The sequence below is a fragment of the Schistocerca gregaria genome, chromosome 4 (assembly GCF_023897955.1).
Source record: "Schistocerca gregaria isolate iqSchGreg1 chromosome 4, iqSchGreg1.2, whole genome shotgun sequence".
Lineage (NCBI taxonomy): Eukaryota > Metazoa > Arthropoda > Insecta > Orthoptera > Acrididae > Schistocerca > Schistocerca gregaria.
Genome location: NC_064923.1, coordinates 463,955,072 through 463,983,038, shown reverse-complemented (window position 1 = coordinate 463,983,038; position 27,967 = coordinate 463,955,072). Strand labels below are relative to the sequence as shown.

General features: G+C 37.1%; 1 protein-coding gene across 2 annotated transcripts in view; it reads left to right on the top strand.

Annotated features, from left to right (window-relative positions):
- The window catches only part of LOC126266752 (laminin subunit gamma-1), a 1,057,862-nt gene extending 1,031,413 nt beyond the window's left edge, over positions 1 to 26,449 (top strand). For both annotated transcript variants that reach the window (XM_049971254.1, XM_049971255.1), the window contains 7 exons: positions 6,116 to 6,320; positions 8,792 to 9,029; positions 12,133 to 12,335; positions 12,457 to 12,615; positions 12,827 to 12,944; positions 24,282 to 24,394; positions 24,516 to 26,449. In XM_049971254.1, the coding sequence (XP_049827211.1) occupies positions 6,116 to 6,320; positions 8,792 to 9,029; positions 12,133 to 12,335; positions 12,457 to 12,615; positions 12,827 to 12,944; positions 24,282 to 24,394; positions 24,516 to 24,638 (1,159 nt within the window). In that variant the 3' untranslated portion in view covers positions 24,639 to 26,449. The remainder of the gene's footprint in view (positions 1 to 6,115; positions 6,321 to 8,791; positions 9,030 to 12,132; positions 12,336 to 12,456; positions 12,616 to 12,826; positions 12,945 to 24,281; positions 24,395 to 24,515) is intronic.
- The last annotated feature ends 1,518 nt before the right edge of the window (positions 26,450 to 27,967 follow it).

Genomic DNA, 27,967 nt, shown 5'->3' with positions numbered 1-27,967 from the left:
TCCTTTCTTCTTGCCACAGCTGGAAAGAGCATGCTTTAAGTTTTCAAAGCTCTACTGTTTAACTTCTGGATATTGCATATTGATGAATAAGAATATGTGTCAGAAGTTATTATTTTAGCACTTCGAGAAGACTGAGAATTGAAATATTTTGCTCATTAAGTCTCATAATTAATCTTGTTATTTGAGTATATAAATCAGTTTCAAACATTAATTTAACACATGCCATACAAACAAGTATAATACACAACACAGCAAACTTGCAAAACAGAAGTACTAAAGAGTCAGTTCCATTTTTGGTTAAAAAGTTCTACAATTTTGTCAAGGATAGATTGTGGATAACTGTTCTATTTTGTCCTGATGATGATGTTGATGGTGCTACTAAAGTCATGAAAATATGTTATCAGAAATCCAGCAGGTGTATTTAGCTGTTGGCCAGTGGAAGGAACAAACAGAACTGTGTGGGTGCATAAAACTGATGAGGACATCGTGTTGTTCATGTGAAACTTCACACACATTTCCAACCCACCAAAAATTGTCTTGCATACATGAAACATACTATCCTGGTTGTAAACTTGCAATTGAGATTTGCTAGAATTTCTTCACCTGCTTCAAAAGCATTAACTGTGAATGATGTGGCATCATTGGAAACTCTCTTTACTCTGAGCTGATTTCAATTAATTGGCTTAAACTGATTATTTTCTTTTGTTTCAAATATTGTAATTCCCATGGCAAACCTTGTTTCTTGATCAGGTTCAATTCTTTCAATTTCTTCTTTTGGTACATAAAAACACTTTATGCCTGGAACACTATCTTCATAGAATTAGAACAATCAATCAATCAACCACAAATCATATAGAGTCAATATTTGGCCATCTAAGGGCCTCTGCAGACTAGCATGGGCAGTTAGTCTTTGTGCTGTTCCCGCAGTGGCATCACAAGGCAATTTACCATGGCTTGTTCCAAAAAAATTCCCTTCTGCAGTAAATGCCAAATCCTTTGTGCAGGCATAAAATGCTGAAATTTTTGAAATTCTTATATTCAGTAGCTGAACCATTACTAACATGATAAATGTTCTTAATGATTTCAGTCTTTGTCTTTAAATGTGATGTTAACTTTATTTGAAAGGCATGAACAGCAATGGTATCATGATGGAGACAGTTGCTGATCATACAAATGCTAATACTCTTGACATTCTTTGCCACCTAAATAGGCAACAAATGGATGTAATGTGGCCTGACTATTCTCCCAATGAAATTATTGCACATTTTGAACAGCAAATGAATAATTCTCAGTGTAATCCACCAATATAATTAATTCATTTTCTGCAACATTTATTTTTAGCTGCTTAAGCTATAAACTTTGGTGTTTTGAAACAAAGTGATGGCTCCTTAAATCAGTAGTTTTCAAAATCAGTGCCTCCATGAAATCTTCAACAGTTCTCTGATATGTCCCCAATGTGTCTCTGTCAGTATGGATCCTCTGCTTGTATTCCATTGTTTCTTCAGGGTCATAGTCTTTAAGAGTGTCTTCAAGAAAAGCCTCTAGTTGCATTTCCTGGACATTCCTCACAACATTGTAGCATACAATCTTTTGATTCCAAATTGCATTTTTTTTCATATAATCTTGGATGGACATGAATGTGATCCATAGGCACCAACTGTAGTATACCATTTTGGCCAGAGCTCACAAAATTTTGAGAAGTTCAGTTGATTTCCACATTGCTTTAAGATAAGCAATTAACATTTCTTTCAGGTTACAAAGGAGCAGGCATTTCTGTTTCTGAATCTTTTCCTTGTTTATTCGTACTGCAACACAATCCTTTCTGCCTGGGCATAAATGAGAAAACTTATCTTCAAAAATGGGAGGAATTTTATTTTACTTCATCACTGAGTTTTTTCCCTTTTCAGTTTGCAGGTGTTGCCAAAGTCCCATTTTCCATCTTTAGTTTCTTAGCCTTCTTCACCATTTTAGCTGAAACAGCAAATTCTTTAGCCGATTTTTCAATAGTTCAGCTATTTGGAACCAGGGTCAAAATTTGAATTTTACTGTAATTGCTTGAAGTTGAAGCTTACTCTTAAATTCTTCAATTAAGCTGTTCATATCTTTACATTTTTGGCACCCTTCTGTTTGTGTTTGAGCAATATCTACTTGCCTCACACCAGCAGCAGTCACTATTACCATAGTGATGCTGCCTTGGGCTTTCAGAACTTTGCACTATACACATCCCATTTAATTCCTTTTGCTGATCCATTGAAGCTTTAATGGTAAACCTCCAAGTGATGATAATAAAACATTAGCAATAAAGCAAGCATCACCAACATCCATGTCTTCAGTGGGTGGTGATTGTTGCTTATCCTGGTGGGATGATTCTTTTTGGGTCACTTCATGTCTATGTTTGGTACAAATATTCTGACCAGGTTTAAAAACTTCATTAGCCAGAAACTTCAACCTATCAGACATTGCAATGGTTACTGGTGTTAAAGGTTTCTTGGTTAAATGTTTTTCTTTACCAAATGGGTTGCAGCAAGTCTTCTGCAGGAATTGAAATTTTGTTATCGATAAGACATTAGGGCATAAAAGAAATTGGACATCTTCACTGATATAAAGCTCACATCTATGTTGTAGAAGCTCCTTGTCATTGGCGACATTTCCTTAACTGACTGTAGCTGACTTTTGCCATAATGGAATGGTGATGACTTATGACTATCAGCTCCATCTGATCCACCAAAGTAGCAGGGTACAAGGGTCTCTCAGTTCATTTTATATAATAGTTTATTAACCTATAAAAAGCAGTTTTGAAAGCTCATGAATGCCCTGGTTTGAAGCATAGCAGATTTAGTGTCGTTTGTATATAAAATATGCAAATTAGGGTATAAAAATACTGTTTTAGTGCTTACCTTCAGCTGCAACAATGATTATTGATTATTCAAACACTCAGGACTCAAACCTAAGGTTGTATAATGTCAACACCAAAGATTACACTCACGGAAGACTGACACTGTGAAAATTGTCAATAATGAAAGCAACAAATGAAAGTGATGATTCAGCAGTGTATCACTGCTGCAAGGATAGAGCCTTAAAAAACTGTTGCTGCTTTATAATGCCAAACAAAATCGAGTGACAATGCATATATACACCACCATGCATTGTAAGGTTAAAACTTTCTAAACAAAATAGCATTCCATTATGATCTAGGTTTCATAACCTTAAGAGCATTTTCTGAGGTTTTATTGCATTTATATTCTGTACTGTAAAACACTTCTTACTAGCATAATTACATTCCCTAAACTGCTGGCAAATCTCATACTATTAAAAGACACTACAATTACACATTTTTTTTATTTACAACTTCAAATTGTATTAACTTTTTGTATTTATTGATAATCAATTTTCCCTATTTTTTATAGGCATTCTCACTCATCAGTATGTAAGATAAAGAAATTAAACAATATAGATTTGAAAGCTTAAAGCATGCCCTTTCCAGCTGTGGGGGAAAAAAAAAAAAAAAAAAAAAAAAGGATTCAACAAGACACAGTTGAGATACAGCCCCCCTAAAATTTCCATGTAGAAATTTTTTGCCAAATTTGTAAATGCATATCTTTTCATCTGGGCATCCAATGTTATTTTAATTTGATCCATATATAGACACCATAGGTAGGAATAACACTCTGAAGTTTTGGTGTGATTTCTTCATATGGAAACTAGCAGTGGTCAGTCAAACCTTGGCTCTCAGAACAGGATTATGAATGTTTTAGCCACTTTAGAGGCTTGTATCTATATTTAGGTGTGGCTAAATCTGTAATTTTTGTCATGGTGTGATTAAGCATAGAAGTTGCTTGTGTACGTCGAAGCAGACGACCTTATGTTTGCTAGAACTTTTAAGAAAACCTAGCAAACTTGGCGCATTTGTACTTTTCTACTTAATGTGAAGGTGAGTAACCTCAGTTTAAAAGCCACTAAAATTTCAACTTCTGAAGATACTGGACTGAAATTTGCTATATAAGCATCAAAGACCATATAGAACCTTCACACCAAATTTCATTAGATTTGGAGATGGCTGAGTGGGGACACTTTTTAATATTGTTCCCATTTGATGTGGTATGACTCCTTTCTGACTGCATCTAGTGTAATTTATGGTAAAATGTTACATATTGTTACAAAATGTTTGCGCATCAAGTATATGGGGGCAGGACATGGCAGATAGCCCAGTATTTACCTAGGGGTGTGGAGATCCACATAAAAACCACTTCCAGGCTGGCTGGCATACCTGCCCCCCATCATTAATCCATCAGGCAAATTCGCTCCAGGGGTGCATACCTCCCCATTTCCTGGAAGTGGGTGCTCTAAAGCGCTCAGCTGTCAATTTCCAAGACCTCTAAAACATTAATGGTTTCTGTTCTTTTGTTTAGGTAAAATGTCTAAATGTTTTAACTGAAATATATTACTTTCACTTAGCTGAGATACTAATTCTGTTAAAGGTTAATAGTTGGACTCTTACCATGATACTTGTATTAAAAGCAACCAGTACCAATTATATTCTGATCTGAGCACTGTCAGAGATGGTGGTGCTGTGTGTGAGGCGTGATTGCTTGTGCGAATGAATATGTGTGGTGTGTGTTTCTTCTCTGACTAGGGCTGAGACCAAAAGCTAATGTGTAGTTGCCTTTTGGTTTTCCCTATCTGCCAATTAATGTGTGGTCTGTATAGTTAATTTTTCATTTGATACCTTAATTTTAACACTGTGGATTTTCAGTCTGGCAGAGGGCATACATGCAGTTTCACCATTACACATGAACCTGAAGCAATATTCAAAGAGGGCACTCATGCTGTGGGAACCTATGTACTTGTGCTTCCACACTAATTTTTTGTATTAATTTAGTGATGTGCACCAGCAATCTCCAGTGTAAAATATTCAACTGAAGATCACTGAGTAGTTGTCACTAAAATATAGTGGCAAGATGTCAATATCATCCAGCAGCAGTCCCAAAAGTCATGTAATCTTCCATTCTAGCCAGTATTCAATCTGTAATGAGTGCAACATTGATCACATGTTAAACTCTGACAGTCATTCTTTTTGCAGTGGTTAATGTTTTGTTCCACTAATGAAACAAATAGCCCATGATTTTGGCTGCAGGTACTCGTTCTGCTGCGTTTCAAGTTCTTATTCTAAAGTTGATGAACTTAAATATTTCTATTTCCTCAACACTTACTCATTCAGTGAAGTACAACTAGCAGTCACTTAAAGGAGTTTGTATCCCCAACTTGGTCTGTCCTGTACATACTCTTTCAGTTCTGGAATTGTCAGGCCCTTATCTACTTTGATGGTGCACATCCTGCATGCAATTGACGTATCATAACATTTTTTGCCACTTACGACTGCTAGCAATACAGCCTTTTCAAAAGTAGAATTTCTCATCATATGAACAGAACATTCAAGCTTAAATTTCACTATAATGCTTACAGACTCACTTTTTGGCATAATCCACTTTACTACAAATTTGTTGTTACATTCTCAGCTACCAAAATCAGTACCAAAATGTGAATGTATCAACGTATCTATTCTGCTAGCTTTATATTCTTATAATCAATATACTGGAAGCTGTTAGGGTTCCTGTCACTAATTTTCACACCATTGTGATTGTCAAACTAGCCCTCTTAATGATAATTTGAATGTTCATATTGAAGAGAAGTACTGATAGAATACAATCTTGTAGACTATTTTTCAGATACTAAACCAATAAATAACTCCATACAGTGGTGAGACTGTCACCTCCTTCATTCAACTGAAATGACCTCATTAATAAGATATGAAGGTACTTTTATTATCCAGGATACTATGCTGCTTTCCAGGTTCAACAGAACCAAAGATTTTTGTATTATCAGCCAAACATGTATATAGGTCTAATCATAATATGTGGATTTCTTTGTTACCAAAAAGATGAGTTGTTTGTTATCTCATTCTTCATCCACTTTAAAATCCTCTACATATTTCTCCCATTTAACCATCAATGTCAGACTTGTACCTAATCTGTAGTAAAATTTAGTATTTTATGATAATTATTGAGAAGTAACACAAAATAGTCTAAATGTCTATTACATCGTGTTTCTTTTGCAGTGATGAAATCAGAAAACTTAAAAACGACATAGATTCTGCTGCAAATCAGTTGGAACTCACAAAAGCACTGACAAATGATGCAAAGCAGCGGGCAGAAAAATCACATACGGATGCCCTTAACATTTATAGTGAAATATCTGCACTTCATATTCCACAAACTGATATTGCTAAGTTGAAATCTGATGCAGAAGCTATATCAGCAAGGGTAAGTACAACAGATTACTTGTGTATAAGATTATATATTGCAACCAGAAGGTAGATGCCTACTGACCAACTGGCAAAATGAGGAACACACACACTGAGGTGACAAAGGTCATCGGATAGTGAAATGCACATATATAAATAGCAGTAGTATCTCATATGCAAGGTATAAAAGGGCAGTACATTGGCAGAGCTGTCATTTGTTCTCAAGTGACTCATGTGAAAAGGTTCCCAGTGTGATTACAGCCGCGCAGTGGAAATTAAGAGACTTTGAATGTGGAATGGTAGTTGGAGCTAGACACATGGGACATTCCATTTTGGAAATCGTTAGGAAATTCAGTATTATGAGATCCACAGTGCCAGAAGTATGCCAAGAATAGCAAATTTCAGGCATTGTTTCTCACTATGGACAACACTTAACGACCAAGGAAGCAGTGTTTCTGTAGAGTTGTCAGTGCTAACAGGCAAGCAACGCTGTGTGAAATAACTACAGAAATCAATGTGGAATGTATGACAAACATATCAGCACAGTGTGGCTAAATTTAGCATTAATTGGCTGTGGCACCAGACAACCAACGTGAGTGCCTTTTCTAACAGCATGACTTTGCCCGCAGCACCTTTTCTATGCTCGTGACCATATCGGTTGGACTCTCATTGACTGGAAAACCATGTTCTGGTCAGATAAGATTTCAGTTGTTAAGAGCTGATAGTAAGATTCGAATGTAGCACAGCCCCATGAAAACATGGACCTAAGTTACTAACAAGTCACCACGCAAACTGGTGGTGGCTCTGTAATGGTGTAGGTTGGTCCAACTGAACCAATCGTTGACTGGAAATGGTTATGTTCAGGTACTTGGAGACCATTTGCAGCCATTCATGGACGGCATGTTCCCAGACAATGCTGGGATTTTTATGGATGACCTTGTGCCATGTCACCTGGCCACAATTGTTCATAGTTGGTTTGAAGAACAGTCTGGACAGTTTGAGCAAATAGTTTTACCACCCAGATTGCCTGATTTGAACCTCATCAGACATTTATGGGGCATAACTGAAAAGTCAGTTTGTACACTAAACCTTGCACCGGAAACACTTTTACAATTATGGACAGCTATAGAGGCAGCATGGCTCAATATTTCTGTGGGAGACTCTCAACTACTTGTTGAGTCCATGACACATTGAGGTGCTGCATTACACTAGTAGCACACAGTCACATACGAGGCAAAAGTAGGTCAGACACAATATTAGGAGTTATCCAATAACTTTTGTCACCTCACTGTATATGTACACAACGCATTGAATGCCAGTCATACTGCAAATGAATTTTCATACTTATCCTTTCAACTGACTTAGTTTCCAAACTGGAATACAGTATATGGTATTCATAGTAATGATACTAGCAACAACTTTAAGGTTGTCTAATCTTTTTGCTTCCTTTATGTTGAGCATTTAGAGAACTAAAACATATTTAGGCACATGTGAATCCCACCAGTATCCGCTGTTAAGTCTACCTTACATGCATACCTGCAACCTACATAACCATTCCTACTTCCAACTCATGCTGTATGTGTCATATTCTTGAGGAAAACTCAGTGACAAGAATTGTTCAATACTATGTGTCTTCGTATGCCACTCTCGCTCTGAACTTTTTGCTGCGTGGGTATTATCTTTGTGACATACAGAGGTGCATGAGCTCTCCCATACATTTGACCACCACCTCCTATTCCAGCACTATCACCAGCATTTCCTGCCTCATCAGAGTCAGATCCATCTGTGACAAAGCACCCACATCACATATCAACTTTGCTATAATCCCTGCTCAGTGTTCTGTGTAGTTATAATGACGAAGTACCCTGGATGAATGACCAGCCTGAGGGCTCAACACAAGGTGATTGACTTGATTAGTTGTTTCACAACCTGTGCTATATGGAATAATTCTTCCCAAAACTTCCTTCACCCTTTCCCCCTTCCTCCGTCCCACAAACCAGCTTTACAGAATTAAGTAGATGCCTCATCTCTTTCGTTACTACAACCACTCCTATAGCTAAATCTGCTAGTTCATGTCCTTCATCTTTTGTTGCATACTCTCCTGTTCCCTCTTCATTTCCCGTTACAAGCCCCGCACCGCCCCCCCCCCCCCTTCCACCACCACCCCCCCCCTCTATGTTTTTTTTTGTTCTGCAGCCTAGCTCACCCTTATCGTCCCCCTTTCTCAATTCTCAGCCATGGTCACAATTTGTCCCAGTCTGACCGTACATCAGTAGCAGTGCTGTTATAGTAAAATCTGTTTTCGGAACCCAAGAAATATATGCACTGTTGTCATTTGCATTGCACTGAATATATAACTTACTGTTTATGGTATGTTTTCTAATTATTTATTATCTATCAGAATGCTTATATAGGCTGATTTAAATTAAACCTTTCCTGGGCTTAGAAAGCTTTGTGCTGTAAATTCAAATCTGCTTTTTTCCTCTTCAGGCAAAGCAGATCAGAGAGGATGCAGAGGCATTGCTGGAATCAGAGACTGAAACACTTGATGATCTTGAAGAGCAGTTAATAAGAGCAGAAGATTTATTAGCTCAAGCCATAGAGCAACAGCAACAAGCTGATGACCTTTTAGCAGATGTTCATGCAGCTTCAGAAGAAGCTGAAGAGGCACTTAAGTTAGCTAACAAAACTCTAGCTGATGCACAGGAAACATACAATACTTTGCAAGGTATTAAAGATATTAAATTAATTAACTAATTGTTTAAAAATAGAAGGTATTCCAATTAAATACTTCCAGATTGTTTTAAATCAAATCCCAGATATTTCCCAATATTCCAGGGCCTATGTTTTTTCACATATGTATGTTTCATACTAGATAATAGAAATGGTTCTCAGATTATTTAGAAGCAAAAAACCTTTGAACAATTCAATGAGTGCCTAATTTTTAGTTTTCTAGAGAATGTTGTAATCCTATATTAAACATCAAAACTTTCAGTAGTTCTTCAGTTGAATCATGAACTTGATCATATTTCATAAAATCCTTACACTATCTTGTCTTAGTTGGGGAAGTTGACACACACTGGACCGAATAAAAGTGGTAAGAACAAAATTTCGACAGTTTATAAATGTAGATGAAATGAATGGAAGGAGTAGGCCTACATCTCATGTAGGACAGTCCTTAATCCCAATGTCGCACACTGTTGTTTCTTCTGGAGCCAGTCATAGCATTGATGCCACAAATCTTTGAATGTATGTCAAGATGTAATTCAGGGAGTGTTCCATTGCAGCAGTTATTGTTGCCCCCTCTGTCCCATACTGAATTACATTGGTGGTTTGCAGGGAAAAAATGAGTATCTGTAAGTATATGCAACATAAATTACAAACATAATGTAAATGGATAGATAAAAATCCTATTCACCAAGTGGCAGCAGAAGGAAACACACACACACACAGAGGTTTACCTTTTACAAGCTTACGGGGCCAGTGGCTATCCATTTTCATTATTGTCAATAATTGATTATTTTCATTGATATTAACTAGGAACAGATATTCTGGTTATGCAGATCTGTGGGACTTGTGGCATTGACTTTGATCTTGTCCGTTCTTTGATCATTAGTTCCTGAGACAATTACTGATTTTGTGCCAGTATGTGTCACAGTTATGCCTGTAGAGATTCAATGCCGATTACGTCATCAAAATTTGTCAGAAAATGTGCATTTTTTGTGCTTCCTAACTGTACTGTGACCCTAGTCTTCACACTCAGTAAGCTTGACTGGCACATTTATGATTTCCGTAGCTATTAATTCAAATAGTTACGTAACAGTCAAAAACCAAATACTGCATCTGCATTCTTAACAATAAAATTCAAGGAGCTATTTGTACTTCCAGATATACAGTGTCAAAACCATGAAAGACATTTTTGACAGAACTGCAAAATTATTGTTTTCTTCAGTGTTTCTGATTTATGTCATATGAATGAGTAAGTGTGAATGTGATGGAAACTCTTTTTGACACCATTTGCATAAATGTGTGTAATGTATTAAGAATCAAGGAAACTCCAGTGGCATTCCAGTAGAAGACTAAGACTTGTTTTAGTGACAGTAAATGTTGTCATGACCTATAATATTGAATAAGGGTTATGGAAAAACATTAACCTCACTTCTTTGGATTGTTTATGTTCAAGGCATTCAGTTTGCCACAAACACTGTTTTTTGATATTGTAAATGTAATGCTGGAGGTTTGGTGAACCAAAATAAATGCAAAAATTCTGCAGCTTTTTGTTCCCCTATGTTATATAAAGGGCGCTCAAATGAAACCCGGTCACTAGTGTAAAGTAACGGTAATGATTTTATTAACTCAAGAATGTAGTTATACACAGTACACATACTCAAAAATAGTCACCAAAATTGTTGCCTCATTTATCCCATTGCAGCAGTAGCTGGTCGATTTCATTCTTGAATCTAGTAGGCTGCTGTCGGATCCATGCCTGGACCCAGTCACACACTTCATTGTCTGTTGTGAATCAATGTCTGCGAATAGTTTGTTTTGAGGTCCAAACACATGAAAGTCCCTCGATGGAAGGTTGAGAATGTATGGTGGATGTTCCTGGATTTCCCACTAAAACTGCTGCACTGTCATCTATACTGTATTGGCCATGTGTGGGCAAGTATTATCATGCAGGTTTTTCGACTTCATGGTTTGTCTAAGGTTCTGTAAAGTGGCTTGGTACACTGGGCACTGATGGTGGTTCCCCATTCCACGAACTCGACAAGCAGTGGGCCCTTGTGGTTAAAAAAGAAGGACATCATGACTTCACCAGAACTGGTGTGCACGACCTTTGATTTCATTGGAGCTGGTGGAGTCGCATATTTCCACTGCTTGCTGTGACACTTGCTTTATGGTTCAAAATGGTGATATCCTGTTTCTTCACCTGTGACAATATGCAACAGAAAGCCGTATTCCTCCCGATAATGTTGCAGATGACTCAAAGACAGCACCATTCGAGTATTGCGCTGTTTAGCTGTCAGTTGGTGCGGAACCCACAGCACACAGTTTTTTTTTTTTTTTTTTTTTTTTTTTTTTTTTTTTTTTTTTTTTTTTTTTTTTTTGAAAGTTTAAGTGTTGATGCATTATGGTGTGGGCAGTGCCCATGCTAATATCCAGTAACCAATGGATCATGTCCAAGGTGATTCTTGGTTGTCCAAGACTAAAGCATCCTCCACTTCCGCAACCATTTTCGGTGTGATGACACAATGAGCCTGTCCAGGATGACCATAATTTTGCAGTGACCCTCGCCCCTCAAGGAATCATTTGTGCCATTCCACAACACTTGAATGACTCAGACTGTACTCACTGTACACAGCCTTCATCCATCGATACATTTCACAGCCTCCAACCCCCTCCGCCGACAAAATTAAAATCACTCCTCGTTGTTCCTGTTTATTCGCCTGCACGTTCAGTAGTGGACAATAACTTGTGTGACCATCTTCCCTTTGGCGTGAAACCTCACTGGTGCTATGCAACATCAAACGCTGCTCATGTGTCAGTCTCTCTACCAATAGATGGCACCACCATACCCGCAATTACGTGGTGCCACTTTACATGTAAGGCAAAGGTACACACACTGACCAGGTTTCATGTGAATGAACTTCATAGTTAAAAACATTTGAGAATCTTAAGAATGGTAATACCAAAATGGTGAAGTAGGAATTTTTTTAGATAGAGAAAGTCAAGATGCAGTCATTATTGAAACATAATATAACTACTAAACTGACAAACTTTAACCGTGGAAATATTTCTGAAAGATTAAAAGCGTAATTTTGCACTTACAGCATTCGACAAACAGGTGCAAGACAGCAAGGATCTTGCTACTGAAGCATTGGGAAAGGTTCCTGAGATAGAGAGGCTGATAACTGAAGCTGAAAACAAGACCGATAGAGCTCGGCAGGCATTAGCAGGTGCTGTTCAGAATGCCCAGTATGCTAGAGATACAGCTCAGGAGGCTCAAAATAAATTTGCAGAGCAAGCATCACAGGTAAAATTCCTCTGTTTCATATACTTAGGTGGTGAGAGATAGAGAATTCATATTCATTTTAATTATGTTCCATGCTGCACTACACTACACACATGAAATTAAACTTCTTCTTTTTATGTAGGAAGCTGACTCCATTAGAAAACGAGCTAATGATACAAAATCAGAGGCCGTAAGGCTACGTGATGAAGCAGATGCACTGTCTGGAAGAGTTGCTGTAACTGGCAACAATGTCAAATTATTTGAAGACACTGCAAGCAAAGTCCGAAACTTAACTGATGAGGTAAAAATAATTCCACGACTGTAATACTTTAGCTAGGTCAAAATGTGCATTATAGCTGATATATTGTAAACTGCTTTGAACTTAGTACCAGTTACCATGAAAAATGTATAAATGTTGTGTATTACATATCTTTCCTTTAAATACTGTGAATTTCATCGTATTGAAACAGTATAAATGATTTTACAGTAACTAACTTTGTTGTGCTCTCTAGGCCAAAACGAAAGTTGGGCAAGCAAAAAGCAGTGCTGCAGAAGCTACAGATCAGATTCAGGCTGCATTAGCTGATGTTCAGGCAATCATAGAAGAACTTTCAAGGTTGCCTGATATAGGTAAATCAGATATCTAATAATATAATACTTATGATCTATGAGTAGGTTGATTATTTTCTTGTATAACATAGGTATTGGATTATAGAGTCTGCTTGTGTGTGTGTGTGTGTGTGTGTGTGTGTGTGTGTGTGTGTGTGTGTGTGTGTGTGGGGCCCAGTTCTGTTACATAATACTTGCGTGTAAAGAATATGTTATTGAATTTAGCTTATGTTAAAATGTAGGACTAAGTAAGGAACATGTATGTTTTTGTTTTCTCCAAAAAAATTTGTGCTTCAATATACAGCCCTCCAAAGATGATACTGCTCATACCATTTTGAAGATGCGAATTTTGGAAACAATTTTAAAATTCTGTATCTCTGGAACAGTTCTAGATATTTTGTTCGTTTTTTTATTTGAAAGATAATTGCTTTGTGATTACAAAGAAATCGTCCGTTTGGACTTACCTGTCAAAGTTCTTTTACTGTAGCATTCTGAACTCCTTTTTATAATTTATGGGAAAAATGCCAACCCATAAAATTTTGATTTTTTTTCTGTTGATTAGTACCACACAGTTCTACATTCCCTGAAAAGGAGAGCTTCCACTTTTAAGTTGAACAGGTTTTATAAACAATTGAAAATTTTGCCATACATTAAACATGTTTTATTACCACATTATCACATAACAGGCTCAAATAATCAAAACCTATCCTTATTTGACATAATTTTAGTTTTGAAAGATGAGTAAGACACTCATTTTTCAAGCATTTTAAATGGTTCCAAAATGTTTATGAAAAGTTCACAGACTTAAAAGTTTCAATTTATACAACTTCTGTCCAGTCTGTTTTGTACTGAAATTAGCCAGTCAATAAACTAAAAATGTGTTCCACTGCTTCAGTATCTTCCTTTGATATACAGTGACAATCTTCAAAACATTGTGAGCAGGAAGTGAGCACTGATGGCATTGGTGCTGTCCTCCAGCTGGAAGCCTATATCCAGCAGCTGGTCCATGTGGTAGCATAAAGTTCACTACAATTTTGTTTAACTCATAACTGGTGTTTATAACCTCTGCAATCCACCAGTTGCAGTCACACACAAACGCCACAAACATCTCACTTCTCAGGTTGTGAATCTTAATATTATCCTGCTGCTTCTGAGGTGTTGGCTGAATGAACAAAATTTCTTCTTTCTTACTCTTAAAAGTGTATATGAGTTCGCCCATCACTTTGATTCCAAAAATCTGTCTTCTGAATTCCTTTCACAGGAGTAGTTTTTTTGGATAATTCTTCTTTTTTCTACTCATGGAATTCTTCGATTTCCTCTTTGGACAAAAGAATGAGGACTGTGGATATGTGAAATTTCACAACTCTCGTAAAATCCTCAGCATTCGAAATCACAGCTTTATTTGCTATGGAAAGATATTGTTTTGCAGCATGGAGCTTCAGCAAGCCACCATCACACGGTCCCTTCCTGTGACCAGTAGCACTGTATACCCAGTCAGTTGGCACAAGCGACTTACTCAATTCAAACAGCTGGTAACAATTTTTAAAATGACTAGGAGCACTATCGTAAATAATGATGGTCTTCTCTGCCCTTGTTTGCAGTTGAAGAATTTTGCACATTGCTAGCAAAGCATGTGCTGAGTCATGTCCTGTGCCATCACTTAAATAACTGCAACACTTGTGGTCTTGTTTTGAAAATATGTCACTCCTGTAAAACTTGAAACCTGTTCATTACTCCAATGATATCCTTGTACTTCTTGTGGGGGAATTACAGACTTGTTCTCAGCAAAATCACAGTGAAGCACTAAACATAGTTCTTCAGCCTGTACACACGCTTTCTCTCCTGCTGTGTGTTGTTGTTGCAATTTCTTCAGATGCTGGTGTGTTACTGCTTTCACTGACCATGTACCAAGTTCATCAATGAAACTGTCAAAGCCATCAGTTTTCTTAATTAGTTTATTTTCCTCCCATGTCATGTATGTAATTTCTGCAGAGTTATTTGCTACGTCTTCCAGACCAAGTGTCTGTGAAGACAGTCCTCACTTTCTTGGGCAGTCACCACATTCTTGAAACAAACAAGTCTCTCGCTTTACATCACAGACTACTAATGATTTCACATGCCCAACCAAAGTGTCAGTGTCACGTGTTTTGGTAAGTTCTTCAAATTTACCACACAAAGTTCAAAATTCGTGCTGTACACACATAAACAGACATCTCTAGGTGGGTGTGGAACTACCCACTCAGGTCATAGTGCATAAAATTTTGATCTTCCAATATGTGAAGTTGTATAGTTGCGACTTTTTGACCTTCAACTGCTACGATTATAGTGTCTTTCTTGTTGGCACTCTGGTGAGAACAGTCCCATTTACCTTCCAGATAAAATGACTGCACTATTTGAACTTGAGCTGCTTCTACAGGATGACCATAATAGGGATCTGGTCTTCCAAAAACTCCTTTTACAGACCTCATCTTTCTGGATTTGTCTACCATGTACTTTGATACTGGTGGTTCAAAACTGTTTTCTTTGAAAATGAGTCTGGAATAATAGTTAAAACTTGCTCCTTTTCACTGTAGGATGCACAGTATTCAACAGCTGAATTGATATTTGTGAAAAATTTCTAGCAAAAGGTGCAAGAGTGCTTTGGTTCGTTTTCTTCTGAAGATGGAATTTCTATTCCAAAGAGTGTGGTCAGGTTTGCTGTAATGTATTCATCCATAGCTTTGGTAATTTCTCTGTGCTTTATTGATGCATAGAGCTTAGAACTTGATTTCACTGATCTACCTCTGTAGGTGACTGGTTCAGAGTATTTAATTCTTCCACTATTTATGCAAAATTTTCATCATCTGCACCATGGGAGGCTTCGCCTTGCTCAGATACTATCATTGTTGTTATTCTGTCAAGACATTTGAAAAACAAAAAATGGTCACTGGAGACATCTTCACTTTGAAACAGAGTCTTCAAATGAGAGCACTTATTCCCCAATCTGAACAAAGTCTGTTTTTTCCTTGTCTTACATATCACTCTTTTATGGATAAGTAAATAGTCAGCACACTTCACTCTACTGTGGCCCCAGTCAGAAGACATTTCAAACAGTCCTTTTCATAAAACATGCTGCAACTGTGTCAACTGGCTAGTTCCTCACGAAAACACAGAACTGAATGGATGGTCTCAGAGTTCTTAGAAGCCTCTTCAGCAGACAAATTAGCACTGAGCAACTACAATACAGAAACCTGCAATGAACAACATTGACAAAGAAACCGACAAGAAACTACAACAAAGTGTAAGAAATAACTGCAACAAAGAAAGCAATAAGAAATAATTGCAACAAAGGCAACAGAAATAAACATTGAGAAAAAGAAATTATTAAGAAACAACTTGAAAGTTAAAAAATGATTTTTTAAAATAAAACCTGTCCAAATTAAAAGTGGAAGCTCTCCTTTATAGAGAATATAGTACTACATGGTACTAATCAACAGCAATAAATCTAACTTTTCTGGATTGGCATTGAAAAAAAAAAAAAAAAAAAAGAAAGAAAGAAAGAAAGAAAAAAGAAACTGTGAATTATAAAAAAAAAATTCAAAAGCCGACAGATATGTTCAAACGAAAGATACCACTGTAATCATAAAGCAATTATCTTTCAGATAAAAAACTCTAACAAAACCTAGGAATGTTACAGAGGTACAACATTTTAAAAAGTTTTCTGAAATTCGCAGCTTCAAAATGGTGTTCGCAGTGTCATCTTTGGACTCCTGTATCTCGGGGCAGAAATTTTATTGGAGAAAACAAAAAAATACGTGTTTCTTACTTACTCCTAAATTTTAACATATACTAAATTCAGTAGCATCTGAGACTATGAAGGTAACCCTCCTGCCTGAAATGATACGGATTATGCCTACAGATGATGTCATGAACCATATATCAATAATTAATTAGTTAGTGAGTTTCCTGTTTCATGGAGCATTTTGCACAGGAAATTGTAATGATGTGGAATGAAGCATTTTGCATTCACACTGCAAATTAAATATTACATAGGGTTGTATGCTGAACATTTTTAAGTCCCTTTTTTTCCCTCCAAAAAGGGATATAGAGGTGTTAGTTATTAATTACCACCCATCTCTTTTTACACAGTTTTTGGAAATTATAGACCCTGACTGTTAGTAATAGTATAAGCAATCAGTAGTGAATCTATATAAGCATAAAATTTAATTTATGCCATTATGTAACTAATGACATGCCTCACCATACATGAACTTCTTGTAATTTCTAACCTATTATGGGATGTAAATTAACTGAGAGTAACTGGATTCCAGCATACTTTCCTGAGTGATGTCTCAGAAAAGGAGGCACTAAGTGAGATCAACCCTTTTCTCTCTCAAATTTATCTGAGGATAAGTAGTGAAAGCATTAAGGCTAAGATTTGGGTGTCATTAATAATCGGGACAGTAAGACATCATCATAAATAACAGAATTTTATATTCAACAATATGGAAAGGATAGATTGCTACTCACTAAAAAGAGGAGGCACTGAGTGGCAGACAGGCCCAATGAAAAAAGAATGCTAAAATGTTTAAGCTTTCAAATAGAGTCCTTCTTCCAAAGTGAGAAGAAGTACTCTGACTGAGAGCTTAAACGTTTTAGAATTATTTTTTCATTGGTCCTGTCTGCAACACAACACCTCATCTATGTGGTGAGTAGCAATCTATCTTTTCCATTTGTTGTGTTCCATCCTGAACTTTCCATTGTTAGATCATTATATTCTTTGTACTATTTAAAATGTAAGGTTAAAATGATAATATATGTGCCTAAAAGGTCTCTTTTTGCTATGTATGAAGGTATAATACACACAGTGATGGAAAATGAAGCACACTAATTTGAACTGTAATAACATTTAATTAGTGCTATTCAAAACACATGATTTTTATCTGGACATCTTTTGAGTAGTGCAAGGATGTGAAGGGGACCATCAAGAACTATCTGTCCTGAACTTCCTTTTTTAACTTGCAGAACAAAAGTCCAGTTGCTGCAATGTTGTGCAGAAGGTTATGCAAAAGACAATAATAATGATATAATGATAATGATAATATTTTTTTGTTAAATGTTATTCCAGCTTTACCTTCTGGGACAAAAACATTGGGAAGCTTAATGACATAAATTATTAGAAGATTTGTGCAGGTACACTGATTAACACAGAATTGAAAGAAAAAAACCCATAAGTTAATTTAAAACTCATATTCCATAAGGTTTGTTATCACATGAAAATAAAATCCTTTTGCATCAAGGAAGTGCAGAGTAAGTAGCCAAATTTGTGAGCAACAGTACTACTTGAACGAGAAGTGAGACATAAAATGTAACCATCCAATGGACCACAAAGGTTAATACTCAGCTCAGATTCTTGATGTTGAAGATTGGATGTATCTTTTCACTGCATTTTATCTCCACCTGTAAGAAAGGTTCGGTTCGCCTTAATTTCAGGATAGACGCATCTTGATTAATCAAATCTAATGAAATGATGTAGAAAAATGAGTAATTGTGCTTTGTAAATTGTTTAATGCATTACAAATGACATCACACTCAGTTTTATAAAATCTGACCAAACTGAACTTCACTGACACTCCTTCAGCTGTTGGTGCCATTTCTAACATTGTTTACAATAATCACGGCATGAGCACAGACATTGTTTAAAACAGTAATATCAATATTTTACAGTGAAAAATTAATTCCTTTCTTATAAAAAGTTACAGAATTTGGATTTACAAATCATTATAACCACTTCAGAATAATAAACATGCCAAATTGAAATATTTATCATTGCAAAATATTCAAGATACCTTTTTTATAATAACATTTAATTTATGGAAAATAATAACTTATTAAATACATGTTTGATTTTGATGCTAACATAAATCATGGACTTTTACATAAAGTTAAACAGTATTTACAATTATTGATATCTAAATTTTCTAAGTTTGATTTTCAACTCATGTTTGTTTGTTGGGCATACATTTGAATAGAAACTATGTTTCACAACAATTCAATCATAATTCATTGTTATTATTATTATGATGCTCAAAGTAACCTTATTTCATGAATTTAATCAATTAATATCATTACAGTGAGTGCTCATTACGATTCGTCACTTACCGTATACAGCACAAAGTGGTATTGTGCGGTTCACTTTGCCAGAAATTGCAGTTTTCATTGAGAGTTGACCATTTTTTTCTTCTTCTTCTTCTTCAAGCAACAAGAAGCTACGTACAGTAACAGAGTTAACATTGTCTACATATATACCTACATTTATACTCCGCAAGCTACCCAATGGTGTGTGGCGGAGGGCACTTTACATGCCACTGTCATTACCTCCCTTTCCTGTTCCAGTCGTTTATATTTCACGGGAAGAATGACTGCCGGAAAGACTCCAAGCACACTTGAATCTCTCTAATTTTACATTCATGATCTACTCGGGAGGTATAAGTAGGGGGAAGCAATATATTCGATACCTCATCCAGAAACACACCCTCTTGAAACCTGGACAGCTAGCTACACCATGATGCAGAGCGCCTCTCTTACTGAGTCTGCCACTTGAGTTTGCTAAACATCTCCGTAACGCTATCACGCTTACCAAATAACCCTGTGACGAAACGTGCCGCTCTTCTTTGGATCTCCTCTATATCCTCTGTCAACCCGACCTGGTACGGATCCCACACTGATGAGCAATACTCAAGTATAGGTCAAACGAATGTTTTGTAAGCCACCTCCTTTGTTGGTGGACTACATTTTTTAAGGACTCTCCCAATGAATCTCAACCTGGCACCCACCTTACCAACAATTAATTTTATATGATCATTCCACTTCAAATCATTCCTCACGCATACTCTCAGATATTTTACAGAAGTAACTGCTAGCAGTGTTTGTTCTGCTGTCATATAATCATAAAATAAAGTATCCTTCTTTCTATGTATTCGCAATACATTACATTTGTCTATGTTAAGGGTCAGTTGCCACTCCCTGCACCAAGTGCCTATCCGCTGCAGATCTTCCTGCATTTTGCTGCAATTTTCTAATGCTGAAACTTCTCTGTATACTACAGCACCGTCCACGAAAAGCCGCATGGAACTTCCGACACTATCTACTAGGTCATTTATATATATTGTTAAAAGCAATGGTTCCATAACACTCCCCTATGGCATGCCAGAGATTACCTTAACGTCTGTAGACGTCTCTCCATTGAGAACAACATGCTGTGTTCTGTTTGCTAAAAGCTCTTCAATCCAGCCACACAGCTTGTCTGATATTCCGTAGGCTCTTACTTTGTTTATCAGGTGACAGTGCGGAACTGTGTCAAACGCCTTCCGGAAGTCAAGGAAAATGGCATCTACCTGGGAGCCTGTATCTAATATTTTCTGGGTCTCATGAAGAAATAAAGCGAGTTGGGTCTCACACGATCACTGTTTCCGGAATGCATGTTGATTCCTAAAAAGTATATTCTGGGTTTCCAGAAATGACATGATACGTGAGCAAAACACATGTTCTAAAATTCTGCAACAGTTCAAGGTCAGAGATATAGGTCTATAGTTTTGCGCATCTGCTTGACAACCCTTCTTGAAGACTGGGACTACCTGTGCTCCTTTCCAATCATTTGGAACCTTCCGTTCCTCTAGAGACTTGCGGCACACGGCTGTTCGAAGGGGGGCAAGTTCTTTCGCGTGCTCTGTGTAGAATCGAAATTGGTATCCCATCAGGTCCAGTGGACTTTCCTCTGTTGAGTGATTTCAGTTGCTTTTGTATTCCTTGGACACTTATTTCGATGTCAGCCATTTTTTTGTTTGTGCAAGGATTTAGAGAAGGAACCGCAGTGCGGTCTTCCTCTGTGAAACAGCTTTGGAAAAAGGTGTTTAGTATTTCAGTTTTACGCGTGTCATCCTCTGTTTCAATGCCATCATCATCCCAGAGTGCCTGGATATGCTGTTTTGAGCCACTTGCTGATTTAACATAAGACCAGAACTTCCTAGGATTTTCTGTCAACTCAGTACATAGAATTTTACTTTCGAATTCACTGAACGCTTCATGCATAGCCCTCCTTACGCTAACTTTGACATTGTTTAGCTTCTGTTTGTCTGAGAGGTTTTGGCTGCGTTTAAACTTGCAGTGAAGCTCTCTTTGCTTTTGGAGTAGTTTCGTAACTTTGTTGTTGAACCACGGTGGGTTTTTCCCGTCCCTCACAGTTTTACTTGGCACGTACCTGTCTAAAACGCATTTTACGATTGGTAGTCTGAAATCTGCCTTCTATTACTCTTGCTAAACAGATAAACCTTCCTCCCTTTTTTTATATTCCTATTTACTTCCATATTCAGGGGTGCTGCAATGGCCTTATGATCACTGATTCCCTGTTCTGCACTTACAAAGTTGAAAAGTTCGGGTCTGTTTTTTATCAGTAGGTCCAAGATGTTATCTCTACGAGTCAGTTCTCTCTTTAATTGCTCGAGGTAATTTTCGGATAGTATAATGTCACCCGTCCTAAACATCTGAGTGTCCCAGTCTACATCCAGTAAATTGAAATCTTCACGTAAGACTATAACATGCTGAGAAAATTTATGCAAGATGTATTCCAGATTTTCTCTCAGTTGTTATGCCACTAATGCTGCTGAGTTGGGAGGTCGGTAAAAGGAGCCAATTATTAACCTAGCTCGGTTGTTGAGTGTAACCTCCACCCATAATAATTCACAGGAACTATCCACTTCTACTTCACTACAGGATAAACTTCTACTAACATCGTCAAACATGGCACCACTGGTTGCATGCAGTCTATCCTTTCTAAACACCATCTGTGCGTTTGTAAAAATTTTGGCAGAATTTATCTCTGGCTTCAGCCAACTTTCCGTACCTATAACAATTTCAGGTTCAGTGCATTCTATCAGCGCTTGAAGTTCCGGTACTTTACCAACGCAGCTTCGACAGTTTACAATTACAATACCAATTCCTTCTTGGTACCCGTATGTCCTGACTTTACCCCACACCCTTTGAGGCTGTTGCCCTTTCTGTACTTGCCCGAGGCCATCTAACCTAAAAAACCGCCCAGTCCATGCCACACAACCCCTGCTACTCGTGTAGCCGCCTGCTGTGTGTAGTGGACTCCTGACCTATCCAGCGGAACCTGAAACCCCACCACCCTATGGCGCAAGTCGAGGAATCTGCAGCCCGCACGGTCGCAAAACCGTCTCAGCCTCTGATTCAGACCCTCCACTTGGCTCTGTACCAAAGGTCCACAGTCAGTCCTGTTGACGATGCTGCTTTCATCCCGCTACTGAGACTGGCAGTCTTCACCAAATCAGATAGCTACTGGAAGCCAGAGCGGATTTCCTCCGATCCATAGCGACACACATCATTGGTGCCGACATGAGCGACCACCTGCAGATGGGTGCACCCTGTATCCTTCATGGCATCCGGAAGGACCCTTTCCACATCTGGAATGACTCCACCCGGTATGCACACGGAATGCACATTGGTTTTCTTCCCCTCTCTTGCTGTCATATCCCTAAGGGGCCCCATTACGCGCCTGATGTTGGAGCTCCCAACTACCAGTAAGCTCACTCTCTGCAACCACCTGAGGGGCAACCTCTGGAACAGGACAAGCAGCCATGTCCGGCCGAAGATCAGTATCAGCTGGAGACAGAGCCTGAAACCGGTTCGTCAGACAAACTGGAGAGGGCTTCCGTTCTGCCCTCTGGAATGTCTTTCTCCCCCTGCCACACCTCAAGATGACCTCCCACTCTACCACGGGTGAGGGATCAGCCTCTATGTGGGCAGTATCCTGGGCACCCACAGCCGTAGTCCGATCGGGGGATGCGTTGGATGAGCTGGCTGTCCCCGACAAACCCCCATCCGGACCCCCACAGCGATGCCCATTGGCTACAGCCTCAAGCTGTGTGACTGACGCCAACACTGCCTGAAGCTGGGAGCAAAGGGATGCCAACTCAGCCCGCATCCGAACACAGCAGTCGCAGTCACAGTCCCTATCCATGCTAAATACTGTTGTGCAAAGAACGTCTGAACTAATCTACAGAGAGCACAAACAATTCAACACAAAATTTAAATGGTTATTAAAATAAAGATTGTCTAGTAAATGCAGTAATGCTGCTACTTGCGCACTACTGACACACTGCTCTGCGGAAGAAGGAGATACGCGATTTTACACTATTCAGGTATTAAAATGCGATGCTACAACTGTTAAATACTACCGGTATATACGCCCAAAATTTATCAATTAAACAATGCAAGTACCCAAAAACACGCAAAGAAATTAAGAATTAAACTTTGTAATAAATAAGTGAGCTAAGAGTATACGACTTGATGCTGGCAGCTGCTTATCCAACAGTCGCAGGGAGCACAGAAGACCTCTACTAAAGGAGGTGATCTTGGAAAGAAGAGTCTGAGAAACTTTCAGTATATTATCCAAATTATTAACAACTGATGTTATTTTATTTGTTGCTGTAATTTTCACCAACTATAGTATATATTTTTCACAATAAAATTGTCTATCCAGATTTGTAACAACTGAAATTATTTTATTTGTAGCAGTAGTTTTCACCAGCTACAGTATATATTTTTCAGAATAAAATTGTCTATCCAGATTTGTAACAATTGAAATTATTTTATTTGTAGCAGTAGTTTTCACCAGCTACAGTATATATTTTTCAGAATAAAATTGTCAGTTGCAAATATATTTTTATTACACTTTTCCAGTTCTGATAAATTAATTTGTCACCTCCAGAAGCCTACAAAATAAGAGATGTTATAAATCTTCAGACCTTGGCTATACACTTATGAGCAGTATAAGAAATATATTACAGAAACTTACTCAAAGCTATGCGCATTTTTTTCCCCCCCCAAGTGAATTGTATGTAACTATCTTTATCTACCTTGACTATATTTTTCATATGCTCTTATATATGTTTCTTGCTGCTAGTCAACAGCTTGACCTATATGTAGATGTGATTCAGTTACTGTAAATTGTCAGTTTGTGTTTACAATAATCACAAAATTTGCATTCCTGGACATATCATGGCATTATGCTTCAGTGAAGAAGATACTGACGTCTACTAAACCGATAGCAGGTAAAGTTTTGTAATATACTTCTTATACTTCACATACATGAATAGCTAAGTTTCAAAGATTTATAATATCCCTAATTTTGTAGGCTTCTGAGGGTGCCAAATCAGTTTGTCTAAACTAGCAAAATGTACTAAGATATATATTTGCAACTGATGACTGACTTTTATTGTGAAAAGGCAACTGAAATGTTTGAAGACGGTCTAATTATCATAATTTGTAATGGTTCTTTGTCATGTTTTCTTCTCATAGATGCAGCTGCATTGGATGACCTGGAAAGAAGACTTTCTGTTGCAGAAAATGAATTACGAAATGCTAATATAGAGGAAAGAATAGAAACACTCAAGTATTACAGACTGGAACAGGTATATTTCACAGTATTTGTAGATATGTTCACTTCATTGTCTTCCTCATTGTCATGTGTGCCTTTATTAATCTGACCATTTTACTAACATTAACACTAAAATAATTTATATCTTTCACTAGAATCAGTGGATTAAGAGTCATGAAGAAGAGCTAAGAAGACTGCAACAAGAAGTTGACAACATAGAAGCCATACAAGCTACTCTTCCAGAGGGATGTTGGAAACGGCTAGTGCTGGAACCTTGATTGCTTCATTCACATTAGTCTCCATGAAAAATTATGGCCTGTGAAAGCAGCATTACGTACTAAACCTGCCAGTCAAATGAAGATGGTGTGCAGTGGAATAATGGTGCTCTCATTATATTTGTATTTATTTGCAAAAAGTGACTGAAAAAGTGAAGGGATTGTTGAAATTTTCTTTAAAAGTGCAGTCTTATGTTTTATTGAAGGATGTCGAGAAGAAATCATTTTTAAATATATTATTTTGTTGATCACTGCCTGTAACGTATTTAATGAAGTCATTATCTATAGTAAAAAGAACTGTTGTAATGATTACACGAAGCATGCTTGCTGCTAATATGAACAGTCATGTGAATATCAATTTGTATAGATACTAAGATTTTGATAAGTGTTTAGGATCTAATGACTTTGTTTTATGGGGTTGGCTAATTATATGTTCTGCAATACTGAGAATTCTTTGCAGTAAGTATACCAAAGAAACAAAGTACATGTATTGTATTTTACCTACCTGAGGTCTTTGCTCTGTGAAATAGGCTGTTAATCCTCATAAGCTGGATCAGATATTGTGAAAACTAAGTCTGAGAAGTTATTTTCATATCTTGAAGTCCTAGGATGAATAACACAAAAATCTGTGAAGAGGAGAAGATCAAATGAGGCATATAATTTTTTCCAACATTATTGCTTTTCCTCATTTAAATGTAAAATTAATCAGTTGTTCATAGTTGCAATTGTCTGCAGTGCAAACAACTACATTGCTGTAAAATGGCTGTTGTGTTATTTCCTCTTTTGTAGTTCCCTGACAGCCATCTTGTCATTAATCTGTTTGTCCTTCTAAAAACAGATGGCTTCAGTGTGCACTCGATAGGAATTTTAGTTTTTTCAAGACTTTTAAAGTTGTTTCTGAGAAACTATAAGGTATTTATGTGAATGGGAACATTAAGCTATGTCTCACTATTTCTAAGATGATATTCCTATGAGTTAACAGACTTTTGTATTCTAATATCACTGGTTCAAATAATATGCTTGTGTAACATTATTAAATTTTGTCTATACGTACTGGTGTTAACAAACATTCTAATTACTTACATAAATTTTATTTTGTGGGTAGACATATTTTCAGTTAGAAATGGAAAAATTCAATGAACCAGTTGAACAAATTCTGTGAAGAGTTACCTGTAGCAACATTATGTTGCTGAGAGTCCTGCAGGGAATAAGAAATGTTGTGGGATCCAGCTTAAGAGTGAGCTCATATACATCCAACTAGAACTTTCAAAACAGAGGAAAAAGTACAAGTGAACAAGCAGTCTCCTTAACGAGACTGTAAGAATGATTTTTTTATATCTTCTCAGTTTCCCTCCCCAGTACAGTTTGTTACATGAGGTGGGAAAACCATATATAAGGCCAAAAACTTTTTTTACTTGATATGTGCCATACTTGAGTAACTAGTATATTGTAATCTATTGAAGTAATTAAACTTAAGATGTTTGTATCTGATCTACTACAAGTACTTCATAGTATTAGCTTAAATGATACACGAGAATGCTGTGATGCATTTTGTACTTCATGAAGCATTTCTGAGTCCATAAGCATATGGTGAGCTACTATGAGCAAAATGTTTTATACCAAAGATGAATGAATGTTTACTATAATTGAGTTTCTATTTTTCCACATTGTACATATCCCTGAACATCTTCAATTTTGCTCACTGCCGCATTCTTACACCACATCTAATGAATCTCATCTATACTTGTTTTTATAGTTGTTTTTAGTACAAATGTAAATGTAACTTTACTTGAATAAAAAATAACATAATGTGACATGGCTCAGTTTTGTATGTTACTTTTTCATTTTTCACAAATTACTGGGATGCAAATGGAATTTTATGGTCATATTTGAGACAAAGTGGTGGAAAGATATGCAATTACATGAAGACAATGAACAATGTAGTACATTGTTCACCATTATGCAACTTATACTACAAGCTGCACATTGCCCTTGGCTTCGTATCATTTCTTTTGTTGCCTCAGTGCTCTTGTTTTACTCGTCAGTAATGTGTTAGCCAAGAGTGATGAGCCTCTTTTTATTTTAATTTACTTTTATTACAGTTAACTTTGGAAATATAACACAAGCCTTTGTCAATAATCAGCGCAAGACTTGTTTGTGCTAGTTTTACCACATTTTAAAAGTACTTTTAGTTTGTTGGATGGATATTGATCCGCAGCTGGGGTATCTGTTTAGCAATATATAAAATAGAATAAAAACCAGTGTGGTACAGAGTCCTGTGCCATTAATGTCTTTTTAGAAAGAACACTTGTGAGCCTCATTCCCAGAATTATAGCTTCTGCAGTTTAGAATCAAAGTTTAACATTTTGGGGATTACCATGACTCTCTTCTGGAGGAGTAAAAATGATTACTGCCACAGTTACATGTGAGTACTACAAACACTGCAGTGGCTTTAGTGTTTTATTTTTTTAAATGTGAATAATGGTAATCCTCAAGACTTTCCACGATGATTCATGACAGACATTGTAGGAATACTAAGAATCTTGTATTCAAATTCTACATAAATAAGGCTTAGTGACAGCTTCAAATTGTACGTCTACATTTAGTTGTCAAGAGTCTTTGTTTTCTGGACTATATGTGTGGTTGACTGTGCTCCAAACTAGTTCAGCAACTATGTAGCAATGCCATTTGCAACTTCAGTTATCATTTAGGCTTTGTATAAACACAGGTCACTTTACTGGTTGTTAAGTGCTAATGCGAATGAGTGTCAAGTCAATCTGTTCATCAACTCTTGTGTAAAAAACCATGCAAATGAATAAAGATGCATCATGAATTCCAGAAAATACCTCAGTCAACTTCTTATTAAATTGTTAAAGAAAATAACGATGCAAAGAGTGAGAGAGGTTATGAAACCCCAGACATGAAAATATTGTTCCCACAAAGCTCTAGAGTTGTGACTCGCCGATCTTTCAAAGTGCTGCCGCGCAGTTATGCGCGTCCTCTACATGCGGCACTGTCTGCCAGCCATGCAGCAGCAGTGCCACCTAAGTGGCCACCCAGCCAGCGGCTGCTAGACTTGGACTCAGTTATGATTTTACTGTTAAAGTGTACACATGTCTTACTCTGTTTACTTGATCTGTGACTTTCATGTATGCATCTTCCTTGAAATATATTTGTTCAACTTGAAGTAATTACATCTAGCAAGAAGAGAAGTTCACAAAACAAAAAGACAAAACTGAAATTCTTGCATAAATGATCCTGAAACAAGCTTTCATGGATGACAAGAAAAAGCACTCCAAGTACAAAAATACCTGTACAAGATTGGAAATGAC